General features: G+C 41.8%; 1 protein-coding gene across 3 annotated transcripts in view; it reads left to right on the top strand.

Annotated features, from left to right (window-relative positions):
* Positions 1-11,086: 11,086 nt before the first annotated feature.
* mmp16a (matrix metallopeptidase 16a (membrane-inserted)) overlaps positions 11,087-24,974 on the top strand; it is a 44,887-nt gene continuing 30,999 nt past the window's right edge. The window contains exons 1-5 of one of the 3 annotated variants that reach the window (XM_058060003.2): positions 11,087-11,342; positions 11,415-11,517; positions 22,797-22,945; positions 24,276-24,290; positions 24,610-24,732. In XM_058060003.2, the coding sequence (XP_057915986.2) occupies positions 11,440-11,517; positions 22,797-22,945; positions 24,276-24,290; positions 24,610-24,732 (365 nt within the window). In that variant the 5' untranslated portion in view covers positions 11,087-11,342; positions 11,415-11,439. Of the gene's footprint in view, positions 11,518-22,796; positions 22,946-24,275; positions 24,291-24,609; positions 24,733-24,974 lie in introns of all 3 variants that reach the window. The other 2 variants (XM_058060001.2, XM_058060002.2) reach the window with 2 other exon arrangements.

Here is a 24,974-nt window from a genome sequence, read left to right as displayed (position 1 = left end):
GGTCTTATGTTTTATATTGGAGTGGATTCCTAATCCGAGTATCATTCCTTCGTTTGATTATTCTTTTTTTTAAACCAACCCGAACAACAAATAACGACGTGTTTTTTTTCCATAGTTAGTTTGGAACTAATAAACAGCCAAAGTAGTTTATTAATTTAATCTAAAAAAAAGCAGAAAATATGGAAAAATCAGCTGTAATTTTATAAGAACAAGTCAAAATGGAAAACTCATAATTTTATGGCATGTCTTCATTTAAAAAAAAGTTTGTTTTAATATTGGTTCAAAGAAACAAACAAATGATACACGGTTTTAATCCGAACTTCTTCCGTCTCCTAAGGCGGCATGAATGATATTCATGTGGAGTTAGCCGGGGGGGATAACTATAGCAACCAGTTGTTTTATGATCCTAATCATATTTGTCAGACATTTTGGAGACTTTCAGCTCTCGGTATTTTGCATTGTGTTGTGGCTGTAGGCGAGCACTTTATTGCCTAATATATTTTAATGCAAAACAAATATATCCTTATATATATTTATTCTTTTTACAAGGCCATACTGGAAATGAAAGTGGCAAAAGCCCAGACTTGACAGGCGTGTGGCTCAAATACATTTCTTCAATCTTTCTGCTCTTTCAAACTCTTTCCTCGGGTTATCCGGCTCTCTCTTGGGCGTAGAGTTCACGTGCTGAATTTGAGACGGACAAGATAAGCCATAAAGGTCGTTCCTTTGACACTTGTCCTCCAGGTGCTTCAAAAAGTACATCAAGCGCACCTTGCAGACAGCAAATCAAATATAGACTCTCGACAAAAGTTGGCTTTAAAAATCATGACTGGAAGACGGATGTGAGGAAACGGGACCTCGGTTTGCATACGCTCCGGTTTTGTAGCATCAGGAAATTGTGACCAGAAGGCGGTCTTGGTTTTCATACAATTTACGTATATACATTTGTGTTGACGACTCAGTTAGTGGTTCTTTTAGACTTGGGACACTATAGACAGATTCATCTTTATCATGTTTGTGGTTTATTTGTTCATAGAGCGCACACAGAACAATGAACAACTCCACATGGCATTGAGCACCCTGTACCGATGGGGCGTTCAAGCGCACTGCGGATTTCCGAGTGACAGTCTTTGCTTTTTTTTACTGAGTGCGGCTGCAAAAAAGTACCAGGATAAGGAAGGTGGGAAACACTACTGAGTCTGTTTTAATGAGGTTTTAATGTAAAGGTTCCTAGTTAACACTGGTTGCAGGGGGGACGGTTTAAGGGAAACACATAACAGATATCGATGATTGTTTCATTTTTGATTGATTCCAGCGATTAATTAATGTATTTATTGAGTTGTTTACAGCGTATCAGAAAGCTAACAGGCTACTAACAAAGACGTTTTATGTACACTAACCAAAAAATGTACGCAAACTGAGGTAAAATTGTGGTGTAAATTTTCCATGTTAACCGCAAAACATGCTAACCGAGGTGTACGCTAACCAAGGTTCCACTGTGATCAAAAGCATTTCGTGTTAATTTTTTTGGATATCTGGAATGGATTAATCGCATTTGCATTATTTTGGGGGGAAAATATTGATTTGGTTTTCACACAAACCTTTTGAAAAGGAATAATAACAGAAAAACAAGGTTCCACTTTACAATAACAGAAATAATTAAAGTCATAATTTGACTAACCTGTGGACTTACACATGTCATTTTCAGTTTATTATTGTTATTATTACATTTTTTTCTCAAACTACGAGACCAAGTATGACCTTTTTGGGGGTATAACGAGCTTAGTTATAGAAAGTTTTTGGATGATACTCTTGAGAAGTTCCGTTTTCTTCTTTGTCCTCCAGATGACTGCTGATTAAAGGACATAATTCAGGCAAAGGATTTTTTTTTTATATTGAAATTTCAATGGGCGAGCGTCAAAGCCAGGTGCGTTGCCAGAGGGCGACAACTGAATGGCTCCCCAAATTTCCTCCTTGGTGGAGCGAACATTTTGCTGCTCATTTTCTGACACAGCAGGGTGACACTTCCTGTCCAAGCACGCTATTAAATTCCTCCCGGAGCTGTGATTTCCCATGGCGATGGAGAAAAATTTACATAAATCATCATACGCTGTATTAAAGACATACATTATTTCATAACAATGTATTTACTACAGTATGATAAGCAGTAATGACGTTTCTGTTTGGATACTAAAATAATTATTAAGAAAGTTGATGTTTGCACCAGTCCTGAACGAGGAAGTATTGGAAGTATTTACTGTATTATGACGCTTATAATATTTAACCATATTTGCATGTTATGTTCATTTCCTGCATCAGAAGCCTTTTCAGCACTAACAGGTGATAAGTCGATATCATAGAAACTCACTCGCATAAAAAAAACAATATTCCGGATAACGTTATGTCCTGAAAACATGACCTAAATTCCCGGTGATTCACAATCATGCTCAAAATACCAAACGCTTTCACGCTTCATAAATTCGACATCTCACATTCAGAGATGCTTTTGTCACCGTGTCCATCGTTAAAGATGATGCAAGGAAGCGGCAATTATCAAAACAAATACTGCATACCACGTTGGTATCAGTTGCACTGCACATCTTTGTGTGCCGTGCTACCTGGGTTTTCACTCTGAGAGGAAAACTTTGCAACCAGTTTGCACTAACTTTCGAACGTGCGTCAAGCATTACATCACGCCCTCTTCCTGCTCTAAGCACGGAAGCCACGCCCCACGTAACATATTAGTCATGGATGCTAATGATAGCGATTTGTCAAAGTTTAGCTACTAATGTTTGGCTATGCATTGAATAATATAATAACAACATGAGCGTATATTGTTGACAGCCATCAACACCACAAAAGTGATACCGATATTGACTTTGATATCGTTTATCACTTGGTGGATATACAAATGAGAATATCCACCGATACTGACAGTTTGTTACCGATGCCAATATCAACTGATACCAATTATTTAGCCGTCACACTCAATTAAAAAAAATGCACAGTGAGTCAGGTGTACCTGTGCAATAAAATGTGGGATTTCATTCACAATATCAATCAAATCAAGCATTTCCATACTGTGTCATATCTTTGGAAGATACATTATGCAAAGTTTTATTAACTTCATGACTTGGATCACAAGTCTTGCTGTCCAAGGATCTGTTATTTTTAAATGTCTTTGCCCCGCAGAAGGCCTCCCTGCAGAAAACTAGGCTTCACGGCGAAAGCTTCTTTTGCCTCCAACAATGCCATCTGGACACCAATTATGAGTTGGAGAACGGAGGTGGGCGGAGAGACGAGGTGACCGCTGTCCCTCCCCAATGTCGGCTGTGCAACAGATACAGATTGCAGTGGGAGGGCCGTGTCCCATTTCTGAGTAATACTGAAGGCACATGACCAAAAAAAAAAAAAAAAATCCCACTCAGAGGTGAGGAACACAACAGATAGAGATTGTGACGCAGAGCCAAGTGTGTCGATGTCATCAACACAAAAACAACACTCCCATAATGCCAGGTTTACAGCAATCACTAATACATTCGCATGTGATTCAGTTACTGATGCTGTTATCAATCGATATTGATATTGTCCAGCACTTTGTTACTGATGCCGATATCAACCCGATACCGATATTGTCCAGCACTTTGCTACTGATGCCGATATCAACCGATACCGATATTGTCCAGCACTTTGTTACTGATGCCGATATCAACCCGATACCGATATTGTCCAGCACTTTGCTACTGATGCCGATATCAACCGATACCGATATTGTCCAGCACTTTGTTACTGATGTCGATATCAACCGATACCGATATTGTCTAGCACTTTGTTACTGATGCCGATATCAACCGATACCGATATTGTCCAGCACTTTGTTACTGATGCCGATATCAACCGATACCGATATTGTCTAGCACTTTGTTACTGATGCCGATATCAACCGATACCGATATTGTCGATATTGTCTGCCGGTGCAGATATCAGCTGGTACTGATATTGTTGAACACTTCATTACCAATGTTGATACTGTCCAACACTTCATTACCGATTATGATATCAACCGATATCAAAATTATCCAGCACTTGATTATCGATGGCAATACCGACATTGTCCAACAATGTGTTACCAATAGCAATATCAACCGATATTGTCCAATACGGTGTTACCGATGCTGATATCAACTGATACTAATATTGTCCAACACGATACCAATGTTGTCCAATACTTGGCTACCAAAGCCGATATCAACCGATACCGATGTTGGCACATAAGTCAACAGTGCAATGCAATAAATGTGTTGCTCCTGTCGCCAGTTATAAATGATAACCACCACCTTACTGCATAGAAACAAATGTAAACAAGACTGAAAAATCTGATTTTGATCTGTTTGAATCTGGCTCGGTTGAGTGAAATGACACTTACTCAAAATAATACTTTTGTTGTTCAAGGTTGTCAGGATTTGGTTTGTATTCGAAGTATTTGAAGGACACGTTCCGTCTAATGGAGTTCAGTGTCCTCAGTGCCAAATAAACTTAAGGCTAGAACATCGGTTGGTACATCCTCTCTCGCCGCGTGCTCCGGAGGTTCCTGCGTCGTGATTGCACCATTCACTCTTGGACCATCTTGCCTGCAGCTGTCTTCCACCCACAATAGCTATGCAGACTACCCGTAAATGACCCAATGAGATAACCCGATTTCACCTGTCAGTTCAAATGGAGCGGATGAGCCGCCCGGGTGCTTATTAGCCTTTGATTACACCTCTCGCTGTGATTGCCCATCACGCTTTTAGATGCAGCTTTGAGCTCCCGCGTGTAGCAATCTCATACTGGGCCAAACGGGGGAGATGGCCTGTAGCAATGTTCACCGCTGATGAAAAAGATAGCATGGCGGCACGTGCCACCAGTGGAGGAGCACATCTGCTGGATTCATTACAAAACAGAACCAGCGTAATTAGGAACGGTCACCGGCAGATATTACTGTTTGCTTTCTGTAATGGGGATTAATGGCGATAATGAACACAGTGTGGCTCAAAGCCTTCCAGTGGACGGCATGTTGATGATATGGAGTAGAGAAAAGTACAGAAGGATTGTATTTGTTGTATAAATATGCGTACCTTCTTTATAGTCTCCTTTCTTTCTTTTCTATTAGGAAATAATGGAAGAAACATTCATCCCGCCGGGCTTAACTGACTGTAACGTATGTTTATTTGTTCACTGTCTGGACAACCTCTTGCTTGAAAATATTCAATTCACGGATAATGACATTTTGCAAATATCTTCAGCTGTCTGCCGGAGACAAAGCTGACCTTTCCAATGAATACATCTTCTTCTCCGCTTGATAGATTTGTTTGTCGTGCCGAATGCCAACCGTGGCGCTTCCTCTGGCATTTTGATAGGCTGCGAGGTGTTCATCAAGAGCAGCTCATCGTCCTTCCGAGGGATATTGCTGACGTGCAACGCGCACTCCAGACAACCCAAACGTGATAAAAGACGGCTTTCCCACCTGCGCTCAACGGTACTCATCTCATCCACAAAGCCTGTCTGCTGCTGGAAGTTTACTATCCGAGTGGTGGGGGGGGGCGGGGGGGGGCTGATGGAGACATCAACTTTTACACACAAACCGCATTCATTTAACAACGGCAACAACCTTTTGAGTATTGCATCATAGTTTGCAGCATTGTAAAACAACGGCACGTCATACTGGATGGCGTTTATGCACTCATTTGCCCATAAATGTGCATAAATGTGAATAAATGCGCATAAATGTGCCCTAAACAGCCAAACTGCTAGAAAACTTGCCGCTAGAAAAATTGGAAATGCAACTGAAACGGAACATTGACCTACAGTACATAATCTACTGATAGACGGGTGAGCACAGCAGCTTTAGAAAAATTATCATTAAAATTAAATTAAAATTGTCATTAAAGGCATAATTTTTCTATTTAATTTACTACATTTTCCCCCATTTATTATAATTTATGTTGTTTTAATTGATGCTAGTTTTCATGTTTGGTTTATTTACGGCTCTGTTTTTATTTTTGTTTGTTACCGGGAAAGGGGCCTGTGAAAATATATCACTATTATTATTTAATAATTATTTAATATTTAATAATTACATAGAAAATAAAATATATAGTATTTTTATATTTAATTCATTTATTAAATCATTTTCTGACGCTTATCCTCACGAGGGTCACGGGCATGCTGGAGCCTATCCCAGCTGTCTTCGGGGGAGAGGCGGGGTACACCCTGGATTGGTGGCCAGCCAATCACAGGGCACATATAGACTATAAAAATATAGCGGTAGAAAACGAATTAATGAATTAACATACTATATCTCACATTTTCATCCATATTGCTTCAAATAACCAAATTGGTGAAATATATTTAAAAAAATGCAACATTAGTCATGAAAAACAAGTTTCTTTTTTCAATGAACAACACCAAGGCGTAGGAGCATGTAACATTTTAAACACAATGAGGGGGGGGGGCCATAATTAGAATTTGGGGTGTGATAAAAAGCAAATATGACAAGTACGGATTGTTTCCACACATGCATTATTCATAATTTGTGTCAACAGTTGTGGTGAGAGAAGTACAGAATGTCATGCACACACACACACACACACACACACACATAAGGGAGAGTGATGTTTGCCAAGTGATTAATAATTCACCAGAAAGGGTGCAACTGTATCGCAACTCCTGGTCTTAAATGTCAATGTATGTGTAGTGGAGGAATGAGGAAATGAGGGAATGAGGGAATGAGGGTGTGAATCCGACCTATCACTCAACACAAACATGATGTTGTGTGATACACGATCTTCTTTGCAACGTTTTAATAGCTGTGATGTCATAGCGGGAATACTCTCCGTGATGGATAGTCCTCATGCGCTCACTTCCTGTCCACCTGGAAGTGCCGCAGAATGAGAGGCTGAACGCTGCGGTGGGAACGCCGCAGCTGAAAGATGAGCAATGCACTTATCACCCACCTCTGTGCAATTATGATTGATTACGGCTCCCGCCAGCCATTCACACGGCCCATTCCTCCGTGCACCCAAAGTGGTTCTTGGCTTTGGGTGAACACTTTAAAGCTCTACTGTTGCACTCGGTGGATTATGTTTTTATTTTCAAGTGACTGGAGCAACACGGCTTTGGCCAAGTCTTGACTTTGACTGAAAAGCGGGATGCGAAAACATGACAGCTGGTGGAAACCCAAGCAGCTAAGTGGATGAATGCTGAGAAGTAGTTTTCCCCTCGTTGAAAATGAACACATGTGGCTCAAAGCGGTCATCTCCCATCCTGGTGGTTGCTGGTTCGATCCTCACTCGGTGAACAGTTAATAGAAAATTCACCTGAAGTGATCTAGTTCTCGAAGTCATAGAAAGTTATTTACTGTAAATAGTACAAAATAAACTTTGGTTCCTGTCAGTGGTGTCATTAGGCCTATTTTAGGGGGACTTCAGCCCCCTAAAATGTTCTTGAGCCCTCTAAATAATTTTATATTTTTATAGATTTTTTAATATATTTTTATTGATTTTAAAAAATTTTACAAAAAAAATAAACTTTGGTTCCTGTCAGTGGCGTCATTAGGCCTATTTTATGGGGACTTCAGCCCCCTAAAATGTTCTTGAGCCCTCTAAATAATTTTATATTTTTATAGATTTTTTAATATATTTTTATTGATTAAAAAAAATGTACAAAAAAAATAAACTTTGGCTAGGAGACCAGGGTTCAATTCCCACCCTCGGCCATCTCTGTGTGGAGTTTGCATGTTCTCCCTGTGCATGCGTGGGTTTTCTCCGGGTACTCCGGTTTCCTCCCACATTCCAAAAACATGCTAGGTTAATTGGCGACTCCAAATTGTCCATAGGTATGAATATGAATGTGTATGAATGGAGTGTGAATGGTTGTTTGTCTATATGTGCCCTGTGATTGGCTGGCGACCAGTCCAGGGTGTACCCCGCCTCTTGCCCGAAGAAAGCTGGGATAGGCTCCAGCACCCCCCGCGACCCTCGTGAGGAAAAAGCGGTAGAAAATGAATGAATGAATGAATGAATAAACTTTGGTTCCTGTCAGTGGCGTCATTAGGCCTATTTTATGGGGACTTCAGCCCCCGAAAATGTTCTTGAACACCCCAAAATAATGTTATATTTTTTATAGATTTTTTTTTATTGATTTAAAAAAAATTTTTTTACAAAAAATCTCTGACAAAGTTGATATAATAGGACAAAAGCAGGCTAATAAGCAATCCAATAAGCAGGCTAATACTAGCCTACTCGTAGTAGTAATAATCAGAAGAAGAATAATGCTGATAGTAATAATAATAGGCTAATGAATAATATAATAATGATTATTATATCATTGATCACTGTCCACTGGAAAGAATGGTTGCAGAGCTTTCTTGTTCCTTGTTTGTTTTTTAGATTGTTGGATTTTTTGAATTTTTTTGAATGTCTACTACATTCATTCATATCCTGTGCATCTCCAAGGGGGCCCCCTTGTCCTCAGAACCTATTGACGCCCCTGGTTCCTGTAGAAGTACACTTCCTGAGATATTCTAACCAGTTTCAGATCGCCCCGTTTGCATTCATCAGCGATCAATGAAATATGTCATTTCTATAAAATATAAGGTCTACTGTGTAGTGTAAAAATAAAATCGCCTGTATTGCAGGGTAACTGAGGCATGCATGTGACAGCCCACATTGACCCTGACTCATAAGACAAGCTGTTGGGAGGTCGCTCGATGCCCAGTGTGTGTTTGTGCATTGCCATGGCTTGCATCATCTCTTATTTTTCTGTATGTTTAGTTCATGAACGCATCCTCCAATGTGAGGGTTAGAGTGTCCACTTTTGTATTATATCTCTTGCATGCTTTTGGGACTTACTGTGTCCAATTTTTGAGGCAATTTAATGCAGATAAGAATGACTTTTGTTTTTAAATGGGGTCAATTTAGTTTTTCAAAAGGGAGGGCGGCAGAAGAGCAGTAAAGAAGTAATGATCCAGTTAATACCACGACAGCGTGGACATATTGTTAGATCTGATTGGCTCGGTTAAGGCGTCCGTCTGCCTTATTTTTCCTCTCACAAGTTGGACAAACAAACTGTTGGCGGCTCCGAGTCAGGCTAAAGGAGTCAGAGAGTTGGCCGACAGTGCCAAAGGACCCGGTTCCGGGTTCACTCCAACTCCTTATAGAAGGTTTTTCCAGGAAAGTGGAGGTGATCAAGCAGTCAAAGTCTAAAAAATGAAAACATAATGAAGTAATATGCAGTCTGTGGGCAGTGACGGCGACCATGAAGTTATTTTTACACCGGAATGACCCATTTCTGCTGTTGGTGTCCAAAGTTTAAACAAACTGATGACAGGGACACTGCACGGCGCCGTGGCTCGCTTTAATAGAGCAGTTTTTGTCCAAAGGTCCTGGAAGGAAATACAGTTATTCAGTGTCAGGGAACCAGATGCGTTTCTGTGCTGCTCAGTTGGTTCAGTCTTATGTTCTGTTGGGTCTCATGATGGGATGTACGCATATTAAACAGGGCGGGGAATACCAGTACTGCACACATGTAGCCTTGGATGTTTCTGTCTGAAATAGTGGAATTAAATCTCCAATTTGACACAACAGAGACTGGGTGTAATCCTGCCAAATCTCCATGTATTAGCTCGGTTCAAATTTCAAAAGCAACATTAATTAATCTGAAATCCGTGCTCCTTTTTTGTCAGATGCAAGTACAAGCACGGTGATGGCAGTTAGACACATCGCCGAACTCCCATCCTCTTTTTTTTTCCCCCTCCTTATTCCTCCAAACGGAGACAGACGGGAGACTTAGTTTCTCGCCGCCAGGAGCCCCAGGAGGTCTGACCAGGAGCAGATGCAGCAGTTATGAGACGGAGTCATGTTTGGAGAGGCTTTGACAGTCTTGGCAAAGCTCCTTGCCGGTGGGTGGACCAGTTGGAACGGGCCAGAACCTTTCCAAAAGGGTATTCAAGATTATTGAGTGTGAGAGGAAATCATTAAGGAGAACGAGAAGGAAGACGCGGAACAGAGAGGATGAGAGAAGGCAAATCAACAGAAGAAGAAACAAAGTAGGACATTACTCCATTTTATTTATTCACTCCTTAGTGCAATAAAGTCAAGTCTTTCTTTAGTCACATATAAATGCAAATGAGCGTTGTGATGTCTGTAAAGCCCACAGATGTTTCCTGGAATAAAACTCGCATGCATAAAGATGCCGTTTTGTAGGCCGGATCGTAAAAAGAGTAGAATGATGCATATATTGTCAGATGGGGGTTTCACTCTAAACTATAAACGCTCTGCCTAAGACGGCACGTGTGCGCCGTTAATACGTTTTACTGCCTTTCAACATCAAACGTGTAGACTAAATGTTTGGATTCTAGCATGTTGTAGGAATCAGAATAGGGTTAGGCAGACACTTAAAGCAACAGGGAAATCATCGCTCAGGAGGCTCAGGAGGCAGCATGCTTCCTGGAATGGAGATGTAACCACCATATAAACCCAAATATGAGATGACATCTTCCCATGTATCAGCGAACCTCAAGTCTTCCTTGAGCACCCAGGAATCCTTGCGGAGCTAATGGAACCCTGCAACTGTCTCTAATTACCTGGGACAGGTAATGTCAGTGATGTAATTTCAGTTTAAGTGAATGTAGTTCAGAATTGCTTGATTTAAAAAGAGCCCATCGTTACCCTCTAGTGGACATATGGGGGATTGCAACAAACACAATTGAAACGGTACTGTAAGACTCCAAAATGAGCTGCTTTTTACTGTTTAATAGAAAAAAAGATATGAAGAATAATTCTATGTTTTCTCATATTTTGTTGTAGTTTTTGTAGTAGTATAAACACATGACAAATAAATTGTATAATTTTTGATATTGTAACTAAACAGACTACTATTATAGAGTCACCGTATATACAGTATATAAGTAACGTACTATTTTATGTACTATTTATGTGTTATTTGTTTATTTTGACGTTTAACACAATTTGGATGTTGAATGGGGAGGAGCGGATGTGGGGCGGGGCGCATGCGCAGTGGCTCCGAAGCGCAATTGAAAACGAGCAGCTATGCCGCGGGAGGCAGAATATCGTCCGGAGGCTGGGAGCGACAGCCGAGGCACCGGAGGACGGACCCGGGGACGGCGGCACCGGGGGGCGGCTGGCAGACGTTAGCAGCTTACCTTCCCCTCGACCTCTCAACCCGACATCGATCTGGCACTGGGGGGGTTTTGGACCACACATAGTCGCTTCCGGAGCGACGCCGCCGTAATAATGTTGCTGCTCGCCGTCTGAGGATTTATGCCTCCCGGTTCTTTCTTTGTGAGTGAAACTTGAAGCCAGACGATAAGCGACAGCAGCGGCGCTCACTATGGTTTTGTTGGCGGTCCGCAGCAGGAGATGTCTGGATCGCTGCTGGATGGGGACGCTGTGCCTTCAGTTGTTGCTGTGGATTTTATGTGCCGTGAACGGAGAGGAGCAGCCGTTCAGCGTGGAGGTAAGAAGAAATCACCCCGTGTCAAGAAACGACGCTGTTCCTGCAAGGAAATGTCTAAAACGGCAACTTTTGCCTGCTTCCAGGTCTATTTTAACACTTGGGTCATTGTGTTGGCTCAAACAATGGACTCTTTGTGAGATGGACCATCCTGTTCTCCACTTCTGAGCCGCATAATTGACATTATTGTGCACCCAAAAGCACTTTCTGACCTTAGGAGCTGATCTCCTCACACTGGAAAATGCAATTTTTTCCTTTTCAAAAATGCATGTGACCGCTCATCCTAAGCGAAAGAAGCATCACAACGTACCATAGCATCAATCAGAAAAACACAATTGACGGTTGCATATCTTTGCCTTTCAAATCAGCAGAAAAAACGGCACATTTGTTCAGTCACAAGTGTTGGAATGCAAAACTAAAGCACCTTTTCAACGATTATTCACGATTATTTTCTAACTCGATTAATTTGAAGCTTATTATGATAAATGGAGTCATCTGTTTGGCCCAAGAGGGACCAAATCATTAAGAACCACACAATTAATTGAATGCAAATATAGTTGATGAGTTGGATAATCGATTAATATGAATTAATCGATTAATTGTTGCAGTTTGACTATAGATCCCCACATTTAAGAGGCAAGAATCAGAGGATAGTTTATTTTTTTTTAATTAAAAAGGATTAATCAAACACCAAGATAGTTAACTGAAAAATCAATTGATCGCCGATTAATTTTTCCAGTTCTAAATTCATTACCAGAACAAAACTTACATGTTAAAATATCCAAAATATGAGATTGACATTCCCGTTTGTTTATTTGATGAACTGAAATGCAACAGTGTTTTATGGCCTTATAATGAGTGTAAGCTGCACAATAGCATGGGGGGGGGGGGGGGGGGGGGGGGTCAGGAGTGAGTGTTTTCAATGCACTTTTACCAGACATGACCTCGCGAGAGTCACATCCCATGGGCGAGGATGCTTCCAAACCGAGCTGTTAATCAGATGTGCGGCTTTAATGGCTTGCAAAAAGCCTCTCTTGCTCTCCGTGCCAATAAATTAACACCGGATCCCCATTAAAAAAGGAATCGATGCACTATTTATATTGTCTGCTTTCATTTCTCCAAAGTTTCAGTATGGCTGAATTACTGCCGTACTCGCAGGGTTTTATTTAATCAGGGATGCATCAGTCTTTTTACAAATCAGGCTTGGCTGCGTCCACGCGAGTTCACATGGATTTCTGGCATGTCTGCTGAGGCTCATTGAAGTCGTGCATCAACATATCCACATGATTTGCGAGTTTGGCATGCCACTGTGGTCTCTGCTGAGAGGCAGACGTGAGATTTGGTCCAGATGCTGCAGGTTATCCACTTAAACGCTTACAATACATAAAGAAGAAGAAGTACAACCCCGCCCCCACCCCCTGACACCATCCCCCCAAATCTGCACTGCTTCCTGTCCGAGTCAGAGCTCAGTCGACACTAATTCTCCCAGACAGAGTTACGCTATGTTTATGGTTTCTCTGCTCCTGTTTTTTTTTCTGACCAATCCTATCTTTGCTTTCCTTATTTGTCTTTTAGACACAATGCTACAATGGGGAGCTTTTTACAATTTCTAGGGATTTGTGCAGCCATTTAGACAGACATACATTCCCATTAAAGGGTCTTTCACTTTCGCTTTCCTACCTCAAGCTGAAAGTTTCTGGGTCGATCATCCTTCCTTTCAACCTGAAGGTTGCTGGTTCAATCCTCCGTCATCCACGGACATGTCAAAGTATCCTTCACCAAGATACTGAAACCACAGAAAGATCAGAGGGTCGAACCAGCAACTTTCAAGTTGATGGAGGATTGAACCCGAGCTGCTGGTTCCATCCTCCTATCCATATTCCATCGAACCGGAAACCATCAGGTTGATAGAGGATTGAAACCAAGCTGAAGAGTCATCTTCCCAATTGTAGAGTTGCTGGTTCTATCCTCTGTCATCCCATGACTGTGTTGAAGTATCCTTCTCCAAGATACCGAACCACCAGTAACATTGGAAGAATGAACCAACAACCTTCAGGTTGATGGAGGATTAAACCCAAGCTGCTGGTTCCATCCTCCTACCCATATTCCATCGAACCAGCAACCATCAGGTTGATAGAGGATTGAAACCAACAGTCATCTTCCATATTCCCAACTGCAGAGTTGCTGGTTCTATCCTCTGTCCTCCCATGAACCGTGTCAAAGTATCCTTCTCCAAGATACAAAACCTCCAGTGACATCGGAAGAATGAACCAGCCACTTTCAAGTTGACGGAGGATTGAATCCAAATTGAAAAGTGCTGCTTCGAGCCACCATCTTCCCAACTGTAGAGTTGCTGGTTCTATCCTCTGTCCTCCCATGACCCGTGTCAAAGTATCCTTCTCCAAGATACCGAACCCCCAGTAACATGGGAAGAATGAACCAGCAACCATCAGGTTGATAGAGGATTGAAACCAACAGTCATCTTCCATATTCCCAACTGCAGAGTTGCTGGTTCTATCCTCTGTCCTCCCATGAACCGTGTCAAAGTATCCTTCTCCAAGATACAAAACCCCCAGTGACATCGGAAGAATGAACCAGCAACTTTCAAGTTGACGGAGGATTGAATCCAAGTTGAAAAGTGCTGCTTTGAGCCACCATCTTCCCAACTGTAGAGTTGCTGGTTCTATCCTCTGTCCTGCCATGACCCGTGTCAAAGTATCCTTCTCCAAGATACCGAACCCCCAGTAACATGGGAAGAATGAACCAGCAACCACCAGGTTGATAGAGGATTGAAACCAACAGTCATCTTCCATATTCCCAACTGCAGAGTTGCTGGTTCTATCCTCTGTCCTCCCATGAACCGTGTCAAAGTATCCTTCTCCAAGATACAAAACCCCCAGTGACATCGGAAGAATGAACCAGCAACTTTCAAGTTGACGAAGGATTGAATCCAAGTTGAAAAGTGCTGCTTCGAGCCACCATCTTCCCAACTGTAGAGTTGCTGGTTCTATCCTCTGTCCTCCCATGACCCGTGTCAAAGTATCCTTCTCCAAGATACCGAACCCCCAGTAACATGGGAAGAATGAACCAGCAACCATCAGGTTGATAGAGGATTGAAACCAACAGTCATCTTCCATATTCCCAACTGCAGAGTTGCTGGTTCTATCCTCTGTCCTCCCATGAACCGTGTCAAAGTATCCTTCTCCAAGATACAAAACCCCCAGTGACATCGGAAGAATGAACCAGCAACTTTCAAGTTGACGAAGGATTGAATCCAAGTTGAAAAGTGCTGCTTCGAGCCACCATCTTCCCAACTGTAGAGTTGCTGGTTCTATCCTCTGTCCTCCCATGACCCGTGTCAAAGTATCCTTCTCCAAGATACCGAACCCCCAGTAACATGGGAAGAATGAACCAGCAACCTTCAGGTTGACGGGGGATTGAACCCACGCTGACGGCTGCTGGTTTGACATATGGCGGATCTGTGACAGAAGCAAGTTCATTTGTGTTTGATTCCGCGTTTCGGGTTTTCTTTTCATGTTTTGTCACGGCTAATTATGCAAATTAGACAATGTTGTCATGTAGCCGCCGCCTCAACCCATCACGACCGATATATTCCAGTCCCGTGGGAAGCACTGATGTAGTCAGTTGAGTGTCACTCAAATGTGTTTCCCTCATAAGAATATTTATTATGAAAATGTATTATTTTGGGAAATATGTATCATCCAAACATCTTCAGTATGTTCTATAGAGATATGATATGAAAGCATCTTACAGCTACCATATGGGTGACTAATGGTGCTGTGACGCTGCTTTGGAAAGATGCTCTGTTTGTCTCGCAGTCGACAATACATCTCGAGTTATGGCAGGTATTAATGGCACAGAAAGAGCGGGTATCTCTGCCACATAACAAGTATGGTTTGATGGCCTGGGCCGAGCTGAGCCTGCACTGTAATTGCTGGTCACTGAGAACGCGTAACCTTTCCGCTTGGTTGACTTCCTGGATTTGATCGGTCGTGCTACCATTGCCTTTGTTCTCCTGCAATATTCCTCTTTTTTTTTTTATATTTCTACAGAAAGCACAGCCTGTTGTTGCCTGATAAAATAGTCATTAATACTTGCTCCACATCACTCCAGCAGTATAGATCCGCCATGCTTTGCTCAACATTTTCTGAAAGCTACTTGGCTTTTGTTCAGCCTTTCAAAGGCCGTCCCTGAAATAAAGTTATTACATTGGCATACTCTTATCTCTTTGGGAGTTTTACTGTGTGCTTGACTACAATTTGACGGCAAAGATTAACAGTTGCATGTTCGGCCAAGCAATGCCAAATTTCTCAGGAAGTCGATACTAGGGATGGGCTTTTGGAACATTTCCATGGAGAATTTAAATGCTTGTTGCAACAGTTGGCATCATCAAGACGCCGAGTAACATCACTTGGAAGAAAAATTGTATAAAATGCGCCGTTCAGACATTCAAGCCGTCCTTCAGATTGTCAGGAAGCAGCTTTTTGTGCACTTGTTAACAGCGACGGGGAGGCAGTTGTCATTGTTCACAGCACAATGACAATAGAAATATGCTCGTATACGCCGCGTATATATTTCCTAAGAAAATATCACAGCTATAAGAAATTGGAAGGTTTAGGCTACTTAATGTTTTTAACAACGTTACATGGAAAACCTTTGTGTTTGTGTTCAAAAACCCAACCTCTGATGTCATTTCTCAGAGCCTAAGCATGCATCACCTCTATTTTACACAGAGGCACCAGGTGCAGCGTCTTGCTCCGTTTCACACTCCATGTTTTGGACCACGACGAGCGTTCCCGCTAGAGACACGGCAAAGTTGCATGCGCAGGCGAAACGCATCGCAAGGGGAGGAGTTGCCGCGGTGCAATGTCATCTGTTAACACGCCCCTTTGGCGAGATGGATGGATGACTGAATGATACCTGCTGTGGCTTGGATAGGACGAAAGCGTGCAATCTTGACCTTAATGGAAAGTGGCCTGATACGGAGTCTATTAGTACACTTTATGTATTTATTTCTAAACAGAAATATATGAAAAATGAGGCAACGTTGTTTGTATTCCTGTTGTAGGTCATGTTGCCAGGTGACACGCTTACACTCGCAGTGACATGCAAACATTGGATATCAACACATCTTTCGTTATATTTGTTTATTTATTAACAGTGCTTCTGATGGATTCATCAATCTGCAGCGATTCTTTTGTTTGTGAATATATTCTCAATTAATACGATTTCCATGGCCTTTAACACCGATACTAGTCATTTTTACCCCCCGCCCAATAAAGACCAAGTATTTTTTCTCCTGGGAAGCCTCTTGTTAGCTTTAGTGTTTTTGTTCCGACTCCATATCAACAGAGATTGTTCCTATGAGACTCGTGCTGCGGTCACAGTTTACCGAGCAGGTACATTTTTAACGCACCTGACACCCGAAACACGAGCCGGTGGCACCAGGGTGTCTCGCATGCGAGGGTGTCCATCACCGCGTTGTCTGCACATGTACTTTAGTTACATTTGTACTGATGGTGCAAATTGTGAGCCTAACCCCAAAAGGCTACGCTCTCAAAAGGTAGCGTTGTGATCAGTATGTAGGATCAGACTGTGACATTTCTGGGTGACATTTTTGTGACATTTTGTCCAAATGGGGCCACTGAGGTATGCGTGGCGTGCTCTACATTTGTGTATGTCAGAGAGGGGGACCGGGCTTTTACAGTGTCCAGCATGCGTCGCTTCACAAAGTTAAACTCAGGTTTTGTTAGAAGTCACGCTGGCTCTGTGGAGTCTTATGCAGATTTCAGTGGGAGCAGTTAGATTCACTGTTGATGTGTGGGTTTGGGGTCACCGGTGTGGGCAGGAAGGCCGTGGTTTCCTTGACAACCCTGGCACACTTACCAGCGGTTGCTGGTGTGATGAATAATTTAGAGTGGTCAGATCTGGCAGGCTTTGCTCGTGGGCCTTGGATTTCGTTCCGATAGGTCACCTGCTCGGAGAGCTCCAGCCATCCTGGTGTTCAACAAATCTGCCGAGAAGATCGGAGACTCAAAGCAAGTAGACGTGATGACAGCAAGGAGTCCGCAATCTACGATCTCTATGCCGGAGCTTATTTTTCACATCATTCCCGACTTTCCTGACATGGTACCTTCCGTCCCCGCAAGTAAATTGAGAGTCCTGTAAAAATGGCTATTTTTGACACAGGGCTTCCTGTCCGTCTCCCGCCAAACCCAGCTAGCTCAGAGGTGCCCAAACTTACTACAGCGAGAGCCATGTATTACAAATGAAAGGATGCAAGGGTTACTTTGATATTTTTTTATTGAAGTACGTGAAGAAGTACAAACTGCATCCCAGCTTTGTGATAAAGGGAAAAAGCCTATTATTATTATTAACTTCAATCTGTGCTCCTTTTTAAAAAAAATTTTTTTTTTCATAAAATTATGAATTTTTCTTGTAAGATCATAACTTTTTTCTCTTACTATTTTGACTTGACTTTTGTAAAATTACTGCTGATTTTTCAATTTTTTTTATATTGTTTTGTAGAATTTTGTAGAATTATATTTTTTTAATATGCCTTTAGGGTATTAATAAATAAAGAAATTAAAAATAAATCCAAGGATATTTAAAATGGAAAAAAAATATCCACCAAATACCAAAATAGCTGTCAATTAATTATTGATTATTAATCATTTTCCAATGCATGAATGAATTTTAAAGTTTATTTACCATTTTAAAGCCCCTTTTTTTTTAATCTGTCACATCCTCAACTCTCCTAAACAATTCCTACACATCGGAGCCACAGTCAAACATCCCTAGCTTGTCCCCGCTTGATCCGTCGGAAGTGGCAACATCAACAGGCGCCACGTGCCGCAAGTGTGTTGCCATGCCAACCGGGCTCCCCGACACTCATCTCATCCATAATGGAGTAATTCCATCGCCTCACACGTTGGCCTTTTGATGGCACCCGCCGTCTAATTAGGCCACCTTCTGCTTGTCAGGTAGACGTCTGAGTCGGGGAGGGAGAGCGGGTTGGTCCGGGGACACGAACGATGCGAGTTCACGTCAGCTCTCGTCCTTTGTGACGCATCTGGAGGGGACGTAGCATCTGTCACTGCCGTCTTTTGCTCTTCCTTTCAACTGAACTTTTATATTCCCCTGCTACTGCGATGACCCAAAGCGGTTGGAGAATTTGCAAGACACCAAGTGCTGTTTTCTGTAACTGTTCCTTGTAAAACCACAAGCTATTTTTTCTTATTGTGTAACACCGGAGGAGGGAAAAACACAGCGTGGAAATAAATGCAGAGGAGTAAGGCGAGGCTGAACTCTTCTTAAATTGTGAATTCTGCTTCTCAGTGGAGTGAACTCAAGTGTGGAGAACCCAGAAATAGGCACTGATGCAATTCAGACCTTTTAGGCTTCAGCTGCTTCTGCTTTCGCTCTTTCTTACTGTAAAAAGTGAAAGGGGAATTCTTCACTCGTACTTTGACTCTGCTCTTTCCGGAAGCCGTGCCACAGGCCCTGCAACATATAATATAGTCAGGTGGGACTTGCATATCATTTAGTAAAGTGGGCTAGTGGTTGGTTTTTGGCGACACCTGGTGGCCGCAATAATTCATTCAGTTGTGCTTGTCATGCAGTTGGGCACTTAAACTCAACGATACAGAGAATACCGGCGAAATGGTGTAAGTATTACATGAATGTACCCGTCGCTGCATGGATATAAGGCCATGAAACATTATTGGAGGTTTTTTAATAGTGGGATTTTTCTGCAGAATAGGTGCGTAGCGTTACATGCATTAACTCGCTGCCTTTTTGTAGCTGTTTTTAAACGTTTAGAACACTCAGAAAACCGAAAGATGTCTCACTTAAGGATTGTGGATGATGACCAACATTTTAAAAAGTGCAGTTTTCCTTTTTTTAATCACTTTCCTGACCTATACATGTTGTATTCTGGTGTTAAATGATGCCAAAGTGTCACTTAAGGAGGTTTTTGCTAACGGCGAGTTCTACTGATGTTAATGCAATCCGGACTTCCTAATATGGGCGACAGATTGCTGCAGTCCTCAGGGGCACTCCGGAGTGTGACCAATCACAGTGGAGTGGGCGTACCCAGAGGAGTAAATGGAAGTTCATGAAAATACTGCAGAATCTGGAAGATCTAGAAAGCTTTCTGTGTGGTTATTGTGTGTAGCTGCTCTATAGGAGTCCACAACTCCATACAAAGCGACAGGAATGGGGGGGGATAATACGTCCCCCACAAAATATTCTACACATGGGGATTTGGATTTGGGGGCGGGGCAAAGGTGAGCCAAGCCTACAGAACGCTTGTTAATGTTTGATGGGCATCAGAAGAGTAGCAATGATGCTATCTAGCTCTCAGCAAGGAATAAATACGCGTTTTTACTACGTTGTAAACCGGGCTACTTTTTAATTTTGTTTATTTCTGCATCACAGTTGGTAGAAATCCAGTTGTTTTTGAAACTGAAGTAAAATGATCAGGCAGCGCCGAGGGATCGCAGCAGAAACAACCATCAGGCTTCCTTCCATAGAACATCTCATGAACAATTCATGGAGCTTTCCTCTCAACTCTTATCCAACACTCATTGATCCACACCAAGCGAGGATGTTAGTCCTGTTCACCGCTTGTCTTTGTAGTTGGGAACGTCGGCCGTTGGCTCCGTGAGGTCGTTGTAATGCGGCACATGGAGCAAAGTTGCCATCCCCTCTCATTATTATTACAGCAGCACGGAGCTCTATTGACCCCCCCCCCCCCAGTTCCTCCCGTCTATGCTTACAAGCTCCTGTAACACCGTTTGTGTAGGGAAGGCGCAGAGGAATTTGTGTTTCATTGAATTAAGGAAGCCGTCCAGCTTGGAGGGATCCTCGCATCGGCACGGAGGGAAGGAATCAATGAACGCACGGACAACAGGGGGAGGATTAAAAAAGGAAGTGAAAGAAATAACGAGGGGGAAAGATGGTGATAAAAGCCGGAAGAAGCAAAGACCTTGGACCCGATTAAGCCAAACATCTTTGGAATTGACCCTTGATTATTAGCAGAGGTTGGCCTTCCATTAAAACGCTGGCGGACGGCCACACCCGCTAAAGGGAAGAGCCGGAATTAGAACCGCACGTCCATTTTGGCACAACTACATTTATTCTACTGCTGCCTGGAGAATTTATGTCCGTCGGTATCCTGCAAACCCCGGTCACTAAGTTTCATGTTTTCCGAGGAGTTGCTACATCCAAAGCCACGTTCCCACCGAGCAGTGAAGAAGAATCCAGTGGGAAACACATTTTTTCTGGATGTTAATTATCCGACAAATTATTGCCGATAAACAATATTATTGTCGGGGACTGTTTTTTTAATTGTAATATATGTCATAATATAGTAGAATGTATTAGTATTAGTATTAGTATAAGTATTTAGCCCTTTAAGCGGAAGTGATGATGATCTCCAGTGGATCTGAAATATTGATTGATTTATTAATTATCGTGACAGGCCTAGTATCCCGCAACGACGACAGCAGACGCCCCCGTCCCGCCTTCGAAGTTCCACCCCCTTTCTGGATCGTTGCACTTTGAAATGAACCAAACACGATGACACAACCAGCCCAGTGTTTTTGGATTGATTGACGCTCAGTGACCCCGACCACTATCACCCTGTGATTGACTGACTGATACGGATTCTATTTAAAAATGGGGGGGCAGCCTTGTGATGTATTTTTTATTTGGCCTTTTTTTTCTCATGCATCAGAAGTTTCTTCACCGGGCTTGTGGTCGAAAAGAGCCAAAAGTGGCTGCCATTTTGAAAGACGAGACTTCAGGGAAGAACAGATTACAGGACAAGAAAAGGCAAAGTGTGTATTAGAGGTCAAACCAGTGGTTTTATAAAGTTATATTTATATTCTTGCAGTATATTGAGCAAAAGGCACTATCAGGGCTTTACATGGTATTGGCAAGAATTACCAGTACGCCAATATTGTCCAATACGGATCCATCAGGTCAGGATTCCTTGGTCTTTGGTGATATTACACTATTTGACTTTATAACGTTAGCTGGCTAGTACTGCTGGTTGCTTCTAATCATTATTATAATCGTAATATTACTAAAATATGTAATATTACAAGTGTAGCTTGTAAAATTCTGACTTTTTTTCTTGATAAAATATGACTTTTTTTCCTTTTTATTCTGGTAAAATTAATGCGGTATTTTCCATTTCTTTTTTTTTTTTTTTTCCAAATATTTAAACTCATAATTGTGACTTTATTCCCATAAAATTGACTATATTCTTGTCAAATAAATAACCTAATTTTCCAAACATGCCAACAAGTTATTTTTTTTATTTTGTACACTATCACTACTTGGAGAAATTATGGCAGATTTTTAAAATATTTTTTTTAAATGTATCCTACCCAAATGTCTTGTGTTGTTGTATCACGGTGCTCATGTTTTTCCCGAAGAGCTTTCCAGAATGACGGCAAAGTGTGGAAATTTGCGGCCTGTTTGTGCTTCCCATCTCCATACTTCAAACTATAGAATTTATTGTCTCTTTTATGGGTTGCTTTCACGAAAACAGACGTCGGACGCTCTGTTTACCGTTTTGATGATGAGGAAAACAGAGCGTCTGGGACGAGCCAAATCCCTAAAGCTCTTCCGTGGGAAAGCCCAGTCGAACCCCCCCCCCCCCCCCCCCACTTCATCCAGGCTTGTCCCGAGATCTGAGCCGTGATTCCCTTTGGCAGGATTTTATAGGGGACACTGAGAGCTCTATTACAGCAAATCCTTTTTCCGACAAGCCAAACAACACCATAAAAGATTGCATTCTGCTCTATGAACATAGAAATACTGTAGATGAAACATGGTTTTTTATCTCTGCTGCCATATATTAATAATAAAAATAATACATTTTGATGCGGGGTGTACAGGATCTTGACTATTATTCACGGCAAATCTGAGTCCGTGACAGTGTAGTAGGTTCAGTTTGTGTTATCGAATGCCAGCTCACCCGTATAACCGAACAGAGGAAGTAGTATAGAAAAGTGCACGGATGATACCACGGCTCCATTTTTTTGGGGGTGCAATCCACAACATTGTTTCCGACAAATGCTGTTTCTGCTTCGGTATGCTAAAGCAGAGCAAAGATACTAATCTGCTGATTCATTGAACTCTCTGCATGTGAGTAAATAAGCCTGTTTCTCAACGGCCGGTCTATTAGCCTCTGACCAGAACGCCTGATGTGTAACCCCCCCCCCTGTCTTGTGTTTCTTCGCCCACAGGCATGGCTCCAAAGGTATGGCTACCTCCCCCCTGCAGACCCCAGAATGTCAGTGCTGCGTTCTGCCCGAGTCATGCAGTCTGCTATTGCTGCCATGCAGCGCCGCTACGGCCTCAATGTTACAGGGACTCTGGACAGCAGCACCATAGAGTGAGTCGCGTATGAAATATGCTTATGAAATACCCCGCAAATAACACACCGTGCATTTCTGCCAAGGCACCCACACAAAGGTCGACTATTTTAAATCTGCGCGTATTAAATGGATGCATTGTATGTGTATTTCAGGCGCACCAAATGAGCTGCATGACTAATTTGCTAATTAGCTGACTGACAATAACACTGTCCTAATTATCAACGCTGATGACAAAAATACCACGTTTCTTAATCCACACAGATATCTCATTATAGTTGCACATTACTTACAGAAACCTAGTCGCAGAGCCACATAGAGAGGCAATTTGTCACCTGCAGCACATTCCAAAAATCTAACTTCATAAGACATAAACAAAAAAACTATAATAACAGCAAAAAAGGAAAAATCTGCAGTAATTTTACAAGCATAAAGTCAAAATATTATGTAAAAAGTCAAGATTTTATGTGAAAAAAACTACAATATTATGAGGGGAAAATGTCATTTTAATAGCATAAAGTTGAAATATTTTTAAAAAATACACAATTTTATTAACTCGTAATATTATGAAAAACAAACCAAGCAAAATATTCTGGGAATAAAGTCAAAATATTATAGGAATAAAATTAAAAAATATTTACGAGGAAAGTTGAATTGTTAAAGGAAAAATGAGAAACAAAACAAAAAGTTGTATTGTGGAAAATGAGGTGAAAATATGGGAATAAAGTCAAAATATTATAGGAATAAAATTAAAAATATTTACCAGAAAAATTTAATTATTAAAGGAAAAATTTGAAACAAAACAAAACGTTGTACTCTTGGAAAATGAGATGAAAATATTATGGGAATAAAGTTAACACGAAGTGAATAAAGTCATAAAAACTACAAAAAGAAAATGTATAAAAATGAAGGACAAAGCTGAAATATTAGGAGAAAAAAAGAGCTACATTGATCCTAATAACAAGCCTTTTCACTGAAATCACAAATTTGAAATATCGAACAGCAATATTAGAATAAAGGCTAAAGGAAAAAGGAAATATCCTCTTCAGAGTTAAATCATCCATTTAGACGGCGACATCGATCCTTGACACTTTCTAAGATGGCTTTCTACCTGCTCATAACCAAAACAGTGTTCAGTGACATTTGTCCCCGTCAACGCTGAAATGCCATCCGTGCTCCGAATGGCGATGAGCTCGATTTGGCCGCTGAACCGTAACGCGGTAACGTGTCGGCCCGGCCGTGAGAGAGCTAGCTCGCTAGCCGGCACCGTGGACCCAAACCGGGTGTGATGTGATGAGCTAACGATGTGCCTGTTTTTCTATCCCCCCCCCACTGCTTCCCTCCATGCAGCAATAACACGCTAAGGTGAGGTGCCCTTTCAATGGAATATTAATATCATTTCAATAATGCATACTTGTCTGGTGTGGTCACCATGATGTTGTGGACTCATGCTGGGGGTGTCATCTCTGTTACACATGAAGATGCGTCGTTTTGGGGATGGGCATAATGACCTTTTAGTTAATTAACTGAGCAAAGTCGACCAACTTTGGTCAAATCCTGCTTTTTGTACCCCCTCCCGTTTTCGTTTTTGTACAGTATCGCCTGTATTGTGCTGTCCTGTCTATCAATTTCTATAAAATGTACTTATTTTTGTTAATATAGTTTTGTAATATTAATCCCGCAGGTGGATGAAGAAGCCCCGATGTGGCGTTCCTGACCAGATGGCAGGTGTAACCAAATTCAGCGTCAGGAAACGGCGGTACGCCCTCACGGGACAAAAGTGGCAACACAAACATATCACTTACAGGTGAGTTCTTTTGAACGCTCCTTCCATCAAAGTATAGAATTCAGCGTACATCTTTTGAAACTTGTTGTGCTGCTCCTCGCGTCGGCACCAAAGAGCATGTGATGGGAAGAGATAAGTCAACTTCCAGGCGGAAAGTAGAAAACACGGAGGTCACTGGAAGTTCAGTGTTGCTCTAAGCTGAGATTTACTTTCAGGTTACTAGACCACCGTTTGTAAAATCTCTTCTGGCTCTAATGTGGCTT

Source organism: Doryrhamphus excisus, linkage group LG5 (genome assembly GCF_037039965.1).
Source record: "Doryrhamphus excisus strain RoL-2023G ecotype Guam linkage group LG5, RoL_Dexc_Guam_v1.1, whole genome shotgun sequence".
Classification (NCBI taxonomy): domain Eukaryota; kingdom Metazoa; phylum Chordata; class Actinopteri; order Syngnathiformes; family Syngnathidae; genus Doryrhamphus; species Doryrhamphus excisus.
This window is presented reverse-complemented; position numbering and strand designations above follow the sequence as displayed.